A 13,220-nucleotide genomic window follows, 5' to 3' on the forward strand; every position below is an offset into this window, starting at 1 on the left:
ATATGTTTTAATGTTATATTCATGTCACAGGTTTAACCATATGCATGTATTTAAACCATCATGTATTTGTTGTGTGACATCTTTTCTGTCATTTCTCCAGATCATCCCGGGTTTCATTACAGTCCTGATGGAGACAAGAAGGATTCCCCTCAGACCAAGGAGGGTCCTACCCCTCGTAGAGGACGCAGGAAAGGTAAGCAATTAAACACATTTACTGTATTAACAAATTACAGAACTTGCAAGGCTAAACTCATCAATAATTCATTTGTTTGACTTCCCAGAACCTCTATCCAAATTATTGAAGAATGCCAAGCAAAATGCTGCCAACACAGAGGGCGAAAAGGTGAGTGATAACCAGAAATGATGAACAGTTTTAGGTTGAGTAGAATGACACACTCGCAGAGACATTGTTTAACCAAATTCTTGAAAATTTGCTCCTCTCCAGCGAACAAGTCTGGGTGCCACCCTGCTCTCACCAGTGTCCCAGCTGGCTTTGGGCACTATCGGTCGCAGCCGCAGCCTCATAAACCAATCACAGGAGTCCCTGGACCCTGGCGATCACTATGACCACAGTGACAGAGAAGAGGAGCCACATCAGCAAGATGCTGATGATGAAGATGACAGTGGCCTGGTGAGTTTAAAGCTGCCCAACGAGTGATATTCATTACATTTACACTTCAATGTACGATTCCACCTTCATCTCTAGTCCTTCCAACATGTTTTTAATACTTAACTAACTGCACACAGGGAGGTGGAAAGCGGCTGCGAGTCCCTGGCAAGAGCAGCAGGAAGAGGCTAAACCCTCAGGCATCCGTTGATAGTATAGAACAGTGGAAAGCCTTCAACATGAGCCATTCAGATCTACAGGTATTAATCACAAATAGTAATTTAATATACTTCTCTCATGATGTTTTTAGACTATGTGTGAAACAATAACTTCTGCTTTACTTTCCCACAGAGAGCCAGAGAAACCCTAGTGAGGGAAGGAAGTCACCACCCGCCACTTCTCAGGACACCTCACGTGACAGAGGAACCTCCAGACCCCCCCATTCCCTCTGTAATAGTCACAGAAAGTGATCATTCTGTGAGGAACATCTGGGCAGACCACCGTGCTCGCAGGGCCATGTTCCCCACCCGCCAGAGAACCATGCAGCCTGATGACGAGGACGAGGACATCTACCAGATGTTTGTCCCCACAGAGCCAAGCGGACCAGAACCAGAGGTGCCCTCGGAGAGGTCAGAGGCCACCTCGTCGCCCAAGACAGCTCGGCCCTGCAGCTGGCATGTCGAAAAGGTGCCCACTGTGCAGATTGACCCTCCATCCAATGGGAGCAGAGTCCTGCGGAGAGCGAGCAGCGCAGGAGAGAAGGCTACGGAGGCTCAACAGAGTCCTGATGATGAGCAGTCCAATCACAGCAACTTAGAAGTGATCCACACTGAATCATCCAGCAATGACATATCTGGATCATCCTCAGCCGAGCAGCTGACAATAGACGATATTGAAAATGTGTATGACAACATCAGCTATGAGGACCTCAAGAACATGGGTCTTGTCAGAAGAGACCCTGAGGAAAGCCAGTCACGGAAAGAAACCTCCACGGATGCACAGGGTTCCCAGTGCCAGGCAGCAAGGGTACCAAATGCTCCAGAGGTTCCTGGGGTCACAGAGCCTATGATTAAACCAGAGAGTTCCTCGGATAGCAACAGGTCCTCCACACAGGAGGGGAGGCCATTTGGAACATGTGAGCTCAAGATAGTAGAGGAGAACATCTATGACACCATCTGTTTCAGGGAGCCCCCATCAACAGAGGTTAAAGCACTGAATGAAGGCAACAAACTAAAACAAGAGAGGGACAGTTTGCTGGCCTCTGAACAAGACCTGACTGAAAGCCTTAGAGGGTTTGTATCCGAGGAGAGTCTCCACTTTGGGGAGGATGAAGGACCAGACACCACCCACCTGGTCCCATGTACCTCTGAGCCAGATTATTCCTCCTCATCGGCCTCTGAGACTTTCTCTCAGCGCCCACAGAAAGGGGATAAGATGTCAGAGCAGGTTGATGAGATATGGAACGACCTGGAAAACTACATCAAGAGCAATGAGAAGAAAGCTGATAGACTCCCTGCTGCCTTCCCTGTTAGTGCCAGTGAGTCGCCTAAGAAGGCTTCCTCAGTCAAAAACAGTCCTACAAAGAGCCCCCTTGTAATTAGTCCTCAAGTAGCCAGCCCAACCAAGAGTCTCCCAACACATCAGGCTAAATCCCCACCTGCCACCTCCACACCGTCATTCACCATCCCAGTCATCAACCTCCCTGACCTTCCAAGTGAAGGCACTACAACAGAAGAAAACCATGATCCTGCTCCTACACCACGCCCCCTTCCTGTCACCCCAGAGCCTCTTCCAGGCACAGTGAAGAACATTCGTAAAAGATTGGCTCGCCTCAGCAGTGGCAGCTTCCGCCTAGAGGACGACGACCTGGTGGAGCTTCCTCAACGAAACACCCCTAGGGATAATCCCCTCCAGGATATTCATAGCTTGTTCCCGGGTGAGCTGGCAGGTCTGGACTCACCCCTGGCCTCCTCCTCTCTCCTGCTGGGTGAGTCTGTGGACTTCCCCCTGGACCTCATGGATAAATCAAAGAGCAGGGTGTTCCTGATGGCAAGGCAGTATAGCCAGAAGATAAAGAAAGCCAACCAGCTGCTGCGCATGAGGAGCATGGACCCCGGAGATTCTTGTAGTCGGGCCAGAGCTGAGAAGAAGCAGAAAGACCTGGCAGCCATCTTAGAAGAGAAGAAACAAGGGGGCGCTGCCATAGGTAACAAAACAAAACATTTAGCACTCAGAACAAACTCTAGTATTGTTGATAGTCGCAACTAGGAATGCACTGATCTGGCTAACCTTAACCCTGATCCTCTTTCCGAATACCAAAACTCAAAGCATCTGCCCATAATGAGTACCGATCTGATAGTGCTCTGTCTTTCCCCAAATTTAAAATCTGTATACTTCACTTCATGGGACTAATTGGGATCATTATTTTGTAAGCTTTACATCACAGCTTAACTATAAGTGGAGACACTCATACAGCATTTTTGTCATCAACATTATTTAAACTTTTGCCAGAACTGGACCTGACCTTAGTGCAGACAAAACATGTTTTATAATTACATTAACAAAGAAACTTTAATTAATGTCTCCTCTGGCCGATACCCAAATCGCTTAATAGGATATCCCTAGACATGACTATATTTGGTTTCATGTTTTTAAGACTAAACTGGTTTTCTTTTAATATTTCCAGCGGTTATAATCAGTATCTTTATAATCACAATGGACCAAATGATTTATGTGTAACATGAAAGGGGTCAGTTGTAGTGACAAACTCTGCAGTTTCCCTCAGCTCTGTGGAGCTTTATAGCGTCTTTCAACTCATTGTTTTGGTTTTCTGGCCCGGCCCAAAACTTTACTGTTTTGGTTCACTCTCACAGCTCTCACCACAAGCATTTTAGCGACAACGGGTAGCTCTGATAAACCCAATGTGTACTTCCGGCCCAACATACCCTACTCACAACTTATTTATATCCTCTGTGTCCTCTCTTCAGGTGCAAGGATAGCAGAGTACACCCACCTCTATGACCAGGTAATGTTTAAGGATCCTCCTGGTCCGGCTAGTCAGACCTCCGCTACCCCACATCACTCCCATCCAGGGCTACCATCTTCTCCATCCATGCCTGAGACATCCCTGGAGGAGTACTGGCTCCACTCCACTTACAGCAATGGAGAGCTGGCCAGCTTCGTCTCCTCGTGTAGCGAGGTGGTGGATGCTCGAGCGTCCTCTACTCCACATCGCAGACTGACCTCTTCCTGCTCCATCCCTTCTCTCCAGACCCTCCCTCCCTCTCCGACCAGCCCGCCGTCCCAGAGATGGAGCTCGTGTATGTCAGCGCCAAGCGAAAAAGAGGAGCACGTGTACAGTTCCATAAAGAGACATCCTTCCTTTAACGCTCCGTCTTTGCCCTCCCCAAAGTCCTCCCCATCTAGTCACTTTCAGTCAGTCAGCTCTCTGGGCAGTCAGCAGCAGGAGAAGAACCAGTCTGGACTCAAATGTAATGGACCCACTGTAGATCGATCCACAGACAGACTTCATGGCCCCAGTCTGGGTCGTGCTGGTCGGCAGAGTAGCCTCCCTGAGCGCTCTACCCAGGGACAGTCAGACCTCACTTTACACGACGGTCAACAGGTGGTGGTCCTAAACCGGGCTTCTGCACTGAGCATACTCAACGCCACCCAGAACTACCTGGCTAATTTTAAGGACAATGGGGAAGATGACGATGACTATGTAGAGATCCGCTCAGAGGACGAGAGCGAGCAGGAGCAGGACAGGTTGGCACAGCGAAATGGCAGCTCGACAGTCCTTTCCAGTCAGAACCGGGGCCTTGTCCACTCCCAGAGTCTGCCGTCCACACCGGTGCGCTCCTGCGATCCGCTGAGGTCTCTGGACCGTGAGCAGTTGGAGAAGTACCTGTGGAGTGAGCCACAGCAGAGCCAACCCAAAATCGTCCAGTCTCTGAGGGAGAAGTTTCAGTGTCTGAGCTCCAGTAGCTTTGCCTGAGTCTCTATGACAACTAAAAGCCAAATATATATATATATAAATATACAGCATATAGCAACAAACGGGATACTGCTGCTTTGCCTTGAATGCCCTACATCATTCAACATCATAATCCACAGACAAAAACAAATATTACACAAACATCACACATCTCTCAACATAGATCAGAAGCAATTTCTTTGATTGCAGTCATATTTCTAACAACTTATGTGAACACCTAAACGCTCGGTTACAGTTCTTCAATGTACAATACATGATAGTTTACTATTAAGAGTCAAAATGCCACATCAAAGCCTGCATGTGAGCTGCCTTAGCACTTCAACAGACAAACAGTCTTCTCGTGTATGTTTCAAAGAGATCTGGTGGGGAAAAGTTAGCAATAAAGGCATTCAGCGTGACTGAATGGGGTGAATTTCAAACTCCTCTATTGCTTTATGTGTGAGCCTTGTAGAGATAATTGCAGTCATATAAATTGATTCTGCTAGAGGGTTTGTGCCAATAAACTATTGTAGAGATACAGTAGTTCAGGATTTGTCTCACTGATTGTAATAAATAGAATCTCTTCTGTGCCCAACATCTCAGACCGAAGTGCAAGCATCTCTGATGATCTTTGGTGGATCTTGACTCAACATGTCAGGAGTACCTCTTCAAGCTCTGTCTTTTAATTTGCTGTTAAGGTTATTTAAACTGCATTTTTCAGCACTAGTTAATCTTAACCTGTATAGGAGCGGTTAACCACAGTGGTGGCTAGTGTTTTTAATTGTGCTTACACTATCAAACAGTTCTGAACAAGCAGCAGTTCAAAGTTTGCAATCTTCAGATTTGCTACTCAGGCTAGACTGTCACTTTTAACAGCTTTTTAGAGATAATTATAACAAAAAGGATGCAACTGTAAAGAAAACATATTGGCTATAACAACATCCAATAGGTTAAGTATAACTAGACTTAGACCTGTAAGTCTATTTGAAGTTACTGTATTTCACTCTACCTACCACCTTTGTCATCAATAGGGTATCACGCTTTAAAATCAAGAGAAGATGCTGATATTTTAGATATTCTATAAGAAACCGTAGGACTTCATATTTATTTTGAATCTGTGAGTAAATCAGAGATGTTTTTACATGTTATGGTCTTGGGGCATCCATCATGTGGAATGAAACAAGTGATGATGTTTATTCTTTTTTCTAAATCATACTCATTTTAACCTTTTATTTTTAAGAGGGAACACGAAGGAGAGCATTAAGGAGAGATGGTTAAAAAGGCTCCAGTACTGTATTTGGTGTATATTTTTTCAAATGGATAGTTTGTTTACTTTGTTTACGTTATGGGACACTGTCACACTACTGATATTGCATCCACAGTCACAGAAAGAAGTTAGATAGTTGTCAGTTACTAAATAAAGTTCATTCAACACAACAGTTTTCTCTACCCATGAAGCATACCCAGTATTCACCACACACTTGTTGAAACTGTCTTCACAAAATATCACTAAATGTGTCCTATTTATTTGACAGCATCCCTGTTATTTTGGCCCTCATCACTTATCACTCCAAGCCACGGACAAGTTGTAAAATAAAGTAAAATGTATTTATTAAAAGATGGTTTTATTCAGATTCAGGGGCGCAGACAAAATTTGAATCAAATACTGTGAATATTTTCAGAAGTGGGTTTTCCATCACGCACTGCTTAATACAAGTTCCAAATCACGTGAAAAGTTAAAAAGCACAATATCCCGGCCCACTGTTCATATCAGGACATGTGCATCAGAAGCAAGTTAGGAATATGAAGTATGTTGTTTGTTTGTTTTCCATTGTACATTTTTGTCCTCTGTTTCACTGGTGGGGATCGTCATTCTTCATTGACTCTGTTTTGCACTTTTCTGTCTTTTTTACGTCTTATTTGTAAACACTTTGTAAAGATGTACATTTTAGGAAAGTTATTCTTGTATGCCATAGGTATGCTTTATAATGCTTTAATGTTTAAGTTAAGTGTACTGTATTTTTTTAACTGCCTAGTTGTCATTGCTCAACAAAACATTGTATTGGAGGTAATAAATTCCGATTAAACTCATCTCTGTGTTTTTGTGGTCATCATTGAATACATATGTCACCACATTAAATATGGTATACAACAGCAGCCGATTACCATTCAGAGATTATGTTCATCAGTATGCAGTATTGATTACTTTTCCTTTCAAGGAGAATTGTGAGACACCCAATACAAGCAAGCAGAGCAGCCTGAAAATATGACAACATTCAAGTATGATAATCATAATTTAGTCATATTCATTTTATATAAGAATATGCGCAGTTGGGGATGAAAAAGAATTAATTCCAAGCTTATTTTATAGCATGTAGATGTATTTGTTCTTATCACATAATAGTGATATCAGTTTATATTCTGATGCATAATATAATATGGATAGCATCACACTTCCCTGAGGTTTCAACATAATGCTTGGTGACCAATTGGTTATTACATTTAGATAATAGGAATATTAAAAAATTATGCCCACAAAGGAACAATAATTTTCCTAAATCAGATATTTAGTGATGAGGCATATAGCCCGCCCAACAATAGATTTTTGAGGCCAAAACCAATATCTAAATTTGTGACTTTGCAAAAATCTGAAACAATAAATATACTAATATTCTTTTTTAATGTAAAACAATCATTTTGATGAGGGTCCCATACATTTGTTTTTTTTTTTGTTTTGTTTTTTTAAGAATTGTGGCCAAGAGATTTACTGAGGTGGACCTTTCATGGCTGAAAAATAAACTCGTCAACACTCTTCTGGGCAAACTTTTTCATGGTGACACCGTTTCCAAATGACCTCAAACATATCTTCTGACATTTCTGTACTCCTTATACTGCTAAGTGAGGAGATAAAATCGGACGATATTAGATCAGCCAATTAATCAGGAGATGAATAAAACACAGCTCAGTACAGCAATTCCTCCACAAAGAAAACGAAGACTAATACCTACCAATACGAGAAGGAGAAAGAAATAAAGGAAGGAGGAAAAAATACATAAACTTGTAAGAAAGGAAGACAAAGAATATTTTGGCTTACACATCTACATATTGAAAAAAGAAGAGAGAAGATAGTTTCACAGCCGGTACACTGTGAAACATGAATTTTGCCAAATAAATTTCAGTATTGTCAAACCAAAATCAACAGCAGAGGGCGCACTGGCAGCCCACCATAAACCAGCATGCTGGGAAATGTAGTTTATAAGAAATAACGTATCAAAACGTTATTTTATAATTTGTTAATTGAAGTGGTTGGCGTGAAACTTCATTAGACATTTAAAGTTGAGATATTTTATATAATTAAAAGCCCTCACTCGGGATTTTTGATAAATTTTTCTTCTCGAACCTTCTGCTTAATGCCGGTTTACCCATAGTGCACTGCGCCATTTCCTTTCTTCTTGGTTGTGTGGTGGTCCAAAATGTCGCTATTAGATGGTCCATTAAATGTGCTCGGCCAGAGAACAACTGGCGACTCTGTTCGTACTCAAAATGGTGAGTTATGGTGCAGCTTTACTTTGTGTTTCATGTACTCTTCGTATATTTTCTGTGTGTCACGAGTGGTTGACAGGAGAACTGATTTTATTTACTGCATGTAACACACGTGTGGCTAATGCTAACGCTGGCTAACTTTTATGTTAACTTTAAGACTGCTGCGAAATTCTGCAAAGCACAGCCAAGTCTGCTGTTTTTACACAATGGACACCTTACGTCAACCACATTAATTATGAAGTCGTAATCCCATTTCAGTACCTTCCACTCGCATCACCATGAATGGATGGCTATGCTAATGGGATAGAAAAACACTGTCATTGTCTGAGGGTGTGGCTAACTTACTGTGTACCTCACTAAATAAAATGACAGAATATGTCAGTGTCAGAGATATTGTTAAAGGTTAAGTCCAACATGTTTGAGGATGTATCAACTGTCTTTAACTGGAAAGAAAGGGGCGTTTAGTACATATTAGCTAGTAGCAGCTTCCCTCTTGTCTTTGCAGTCATGGCCGCAGCATCCATCGCCAACATCGTCAAGAGCTCCCTCGGACCCGTTGGCCTCGACAAGATGTTGGTGGACGACATTGGGGTATGCGTTACATTCAAAAATATCGATTCCTTTTATATGTCTGTTTGCCTGATAACAAATAATGTCGCCTGAGTTGCTCATCTGTCTCATGGACCTGTTGACAGGATGTGACCATCACCAACGATGGAGCAACCATCCTGAAGCTGCTGGAAGTGGAGCACCCAGCTGCCAAGGTCTTGTGTGAACTGGCTGACCTGCAGGACAAGGAGGTCGGAGATGGGACCACGTCTGTGGTGAGTAGGATCAACAGCTGCTCCAATATGGTGTCAGTTTAGGAGTAGAGTGCTTCTAGCTCTTTATTTTCACAGAGAATTAACTTGTAAACATGACTGGTCTTTTCTGGCTGTACGCAGTTCAGTTTATTGGGGGGGAGGGGGAGGGGGGGGGTAAAATAAGTGAACTGTAATATCCTGTTTTAGTACCATGCACCTGCATTTCATTATGGATGTGTGGCTATGCTAACAGGAGAGAGAAACTGTCCCTCAGTGTCTGAAGGGGTTGAGCGGCCTCATTTCTGCCACCCCTAATGAAACGATGGCACAATATGAAACTCAGAACTTGTGTTTTCTGTTGGAATATGAAGCCTGTCTAAGGTTTTACATATACTTTATATAATGTGGCTTTCTTTTAGGTAATTCTTGCCGCAGAGTTTCTAAAGAGTGCAGATGAGCTGGTTAAGCAGAAGATTCACCCCACGTCAGTCATCAGTGGATATCGTCTGGCTTGCAAGTAAGATGCTAACATTAAAACAACTCTTTATTCTGTTCATAAGTGTTTATAAATACACACTGATTATCCCTGGGTGCTTTAGATCTGTCCAGTTTTTTTGACACGCAAACTATCTTTTTCATCTTCCAGGGAGGCAGTTCGCTACATTAATGAGAATCTCACTATCGGGACAGATGACCTGGGCAGAGAGTGTTTAATCAATGCAGCCAAGACCTCCATGTCCTCCAAAATCATTGGGGTGTATTCTTTTTTCTGTCCAGTGCATTAAATGTTTTGTTTAGCTCCAACCCATAAAATCACAGGCTTTTGTATGCCTGAAATTTGCAGGCAGTGAGCACAATTTGTAATTGTTTACATTTTATGTATGTGAGTATCTGCCTTAACCCTAAGCCCTCAGTGATGCAGACTTCTTTGCTAACATGGTGGTGGATGCTGCCATGGCTGTGAAGTTTGTGGACAGCAAAGGGGTGGCCAAATATCCCATCAACTCTGTCAATGTGCTGAAAGCCCATGGTCGCAGCCAGAAAGAGAGCTTCTTGGTCAACGGATATGCAGTGAACTGCACAGTTGGCTCACAAGGTATGTTGGTTACAAAGCCTGAAATTCCCAAATTTCAAATGTATTTCAAAAGGATTTATTTAGCCACATTGTGTAACGCCTCATACACTACCATTTCCAGCAGGGTGGACTATTGTAACCATCTCGTTTCTGGTTAGACAAGTTCAGCTCATTCAGAATGCTGCTCCCAGAGTTCTAACGAGAACCAAGAGAACTGAGCACATCACTCCTGTTCTCACATCTTCACACTGGCTTCCACTTACTTGTAGAATAGATTTGAAAGTGCTGCTAATAAATCCAAAATACATTTCTGATCTCCTTGAAGAATATAAACCCAGAAGGGTTTTTAGAATTTCAGAATTAAACAGGGTGAAGCTGCTTTTAGATATTTCTTTTATATTCCATTTGTTTTATTTAATTTAGACTATTTTAATTGATATTAGATGTTTGTTCTGGTTTGCATTGCTTATTGTTTTTTGAATGTCATTTTAATTATTTTCTTTGCTAATGTAAAGCACTGTCAATAGCCAAAATCCCATTTAAATTTGCTGCTATGTCTCATCTGGTGGCGTAAGCAGTGATACGCGTGGGAGACAGTATACTGGCTTTGAAAGGAATGTAGACACAGTAGTTTGTAAACTGTGGCACCACTTTTCTAGCCAGACAATGGAATAATAGCCCAAAGTAAAATGATGTTTGAATATCTTTATTTTGTCATACTGTCAAGTGGTAAGGTATAGTCAATCTTTGGATATTTCCCCTGTTGAACATGCTGTTTTGTGTATCAAAGGCATGGTAAAGCGTGTCGTCAACGCCAAGATTGCTTGCCTGGACTTCAGCCTGCAGAAGACCAAGATGAAGATGGGAGTCCAAGTCATCATCAACGACCCAGAGAAGCTTGACCAGATCAGACAAAGGTAGATAATATTTTTCTCCTTCTTGCACTGCCACCAACATCCTTAAGAATTATCCCATTTAAATTTGCTGTGATGCTGAATCAATAGTTTGCACAGTGATACGCGTGGGAGAAAATATAAGCAGCCCGAGTCAAGGCAGCAGCTTCTCTCTCAGCTGTTGTACCAGTACTGTGGGCTGGACAATTCTTAATTATATAGTATTTTGCATTGTAGTAAAAAATATTACTTTTGAAACTGAATCAATATTGGATTTTGTTGCTCCAGGGAATCTGATATCACCAAGGAGAGGATCCAAAAGATTTTGGCATCAGGTGCCAATGTTATCCTGACCACCGGTGGCATTGATGACATGTGTCTTAAGTACTTTGTGGATGTAGGAGCCATGGCAGTGAGAAGGGTTCTCAAGAAGGACCTCAAACGCATCGCCAAAGCAACAGGAGGTAGGGTGGAAGGGTGCTGAAGTTTGTGCTGATTGGCTTTTGTGTTACTTGTCTTTACATCAAGCCCTAATATTCAGTGATTTAAACAAATTAATATCATGGTGACGTTAGTTATGTCTGTCCATTCTCAGCCACCATGTGCCCTTCTCTGACCAATCTGGAGGGAGAGGAGACGTTTGAGGCCACTATGCTTGGCCAGGCTGAAGAGGTCGTGCAGGAACGCATCTGTGATGACGAGCTCATCCTTGTCAAGAAGTAAGAACTGCAACTATATATAGCAATGCTATATACTTGATACTGTACTATAAAATACTCCTGACACAATGCTGAGCCATATTGTTTGTCAGTACAACTGTAGGGTGAGGATATTTCAGTGCATGCAATTGTTCTGGCAGGAGTTGTGAACTGAGTGTGAAAAATTTGTTCTGTTGAGGTCAGAAGTCCGTCTAATGTTTGCATACATGTAAAGGTTCTACAGTCTGACACATGTTAACTGTACTGGTTCTGTTTTCTCCTAACTCTGAAAACGCTCAGTACCAAAGCTCGCACATCAGCATCCATCATATTGCGCGGGGCCAACGACTTCATGTGTGACGAGATGGAGCGTTCGCTGCATGATGCCCTCTGTGTGGTCAAAAGGGTGCTGGAGTCAAAGTCTTTAGTTCCAGGAGGAGGCGCTGTTGAGGCAGCTCTGTCAATCTACCTTGAGAATTATGCTACCAGCATGGTGAGCCACATATAAAAACACCTATGAAAAATGTGTTTGTCGAGCATGCAGCTGTTTGGTATCTGCGGTTGGGTGCCTCTTTTTTTTAAGAGATGATTTTCATTGAGTGTAGTGTTGATTGTAACCCAATTTTGCCAATGCTTAAATGTTACTCATCACCTGGGTTTCTTCAGGGTTCCCGAGAGCAGCTGGCTATTGCGGAGTTTGCCCGGTCTCTCCTCGTCATCCCCAAGACGCTGGCTGTGAACGCAGCACAGGACTCCACTGATCTAGTGGCCAAGCTTCGGGCCTTCCACAATGAGGCTCAGGTTAATCCTGAACGCAAGAACCTCAAGTGGTGAGTCTTTCCTTAATGCACCAGTCATTAAACTGTAATATGCTTACAAATTGCCCTAGGTATTCCCGTTTAGTGAAGTGGCACTATAGATTTTATAGATTTTCTGAAGGTGGAGTTGATGCTCACTTTTTTTAGTCTTGCTCCCTCTATCAAATAAATAAATAAATAAACACAATTAGTTGCAGCCAGAACATCAACCACCTTTTGCTGCAGAGATGCAGGATTTTGTAGGATTGTACAAATTTGATACAAAACTTCTGGGATCAACTTGGCAGTCATTTTCTTAAGTTAACTTTTGTCTCTGGTGCCATGAACGTATTGTGTTGTGTAGAACATACAGTATTTAAATACTTGTTTTGTCTTGTAGGATCGGTCTGGACCTGGTGAACGGCAAGCCTAGAGACAACCGTCAGGCTGGCGTGTACGAGCCCACCATGGTTAAAACAAAGAGCCTCAAGTTTGCCACAGAGGCTGCCATCACCATCCTCCGTATCGACGACCTCATCAAACTGTTCCCTGAGCCGAAGGAGGGCGGGCAGTCGTACCAGGATGCCGTGCAATCGGGATCTCTGCAGGGTTAAAAGGCTGTGATTGGTCCAGATAGGTTAATCGTCTGTATTTATACATAAGAGCTCTTCATGGCTGTTGCTCTAGTGTAGGCCGTGCACTTTGCCTGGTTACTGTTCTCCCACTCCCTCGGGGCTCTCGCTTCCAGAGGAACTGTAAGTGATATGTTTTTTTGGACACTTAATAAAGCTCCAATGGTTGTAAATGGCCGTTGATTTGTTAATTCAG

At 42.8% G+C, this 13,220-nt stretch overlaps 2 protein-coding genes and 1 non-coding gene across 3 annotated transcripts in view; all 3 read left to right on the top strand.

The window, feature by feature from the left end:
• Positions 1-6,674, top strand: part of LOC139302275 (pleckstrin homology domain-containing family G member 1) — a 32,926-nt gene extending 26,252 nt beyond the window's left edge. The window contains exons 12-17 of the mRNA XM_070925929.1: positions 101-193; positions 282-343; positions 446-631; positions 748-867; positions 959-2,813; positions 3,595-6,674. Of these exons, the coding sequence (XP_070782030.1) occupies positions 101-193; positions 282-343; positions 446-631; positions 748-867; positions 959-2,813; positions 3,595-4,604 (3,326 nt within the window). The 3' untranslated portion in view covers positions 4,605-6,674. The remainder of the gene's footprint in view (positions 1-100; positions 194-281; positions 344-445; positions 632-747; positions 868-958; positions 2,814-3,594) is intronic.
• Positions 6,675-8,029: 1,355 nt separating this feature from the next.
• On the top strand, positions 8,030-13,219 carry tcp1 (t-complex 1). The gene is made up of 12 exons (XM_070925522.1): positions 8,030-8,129; positions 8,632-8,717; positions 8,822-8,950; positions 9,349-9,446; positions 9,576-9,686; positions 9,844-10,025; positions 10,795-10,921; positions 11,186-11,361; positions 11,493-11,616; positions 11,896-12,088; positions 12,262-12,425; positions 12,793-13,219. Exons 1-12 carry the CDS (start codon positions 8,057-8,059, stop codon positions 13,004-13,006), a joined length of 1,677 nt encoding a protein of 558 aa, XP_070781623.1. The 5' UTR covers positions 8,030-8,056; the 3' UTR covers positions 13,007-13,219.
• Positions 8,372-8,509, top strand: LOC139302746 (small nucleolar RNA SNORA29). The gene has a single exon (XR_011598920.1). It is a non-coding gene; the product is annotated as a small nucleolar RNA SNORA29 (small nucleolar RNA).
• Position 13,220: the final 1 nt, after the last annotated feature.

Source organism: Enoplosus armatus, chromosome 19 (assembly GCF_043641665.1).
Source record: "Enoplosus armatus isolate fEnoArm2 chromosome 19, fEnoArm2.hap1, whole genome shotgun sequence".
NCBI lineage: Eukaryota > Metazoa > Chordata > Actinopteri > Centrarchiformes > Enoplosidae > Enoplosus > Enoplosus armatus.

What these genes read in the sequence shown, in the direction of transcription:
- tcp1 (XM_070925522.1), top strand. Translation starts at nt 8,057, where the DNA reads ATGTCGCTATTAGATGGTCCATTAAATGTGCTCGGCCAGAGAACAACT. An exon ending in TGTTGGTGGACGACATTGGG is followed by an intron (nt 8,718 to 8,821) that starts GTATGCGTTACA and finishes ACCTGTTGACAG; the next exon opens with GATGTGACCATCACCAACGA. An exon ending in CTGCACAGTTGGCTCACAAG is followed by an intron (nt 10,026 to 10,794) that starts GTATGTTGGTTA and finishes TGTGTATCAAAG; the next exon opens with GCATGGTAAAGCGTGTCGTC.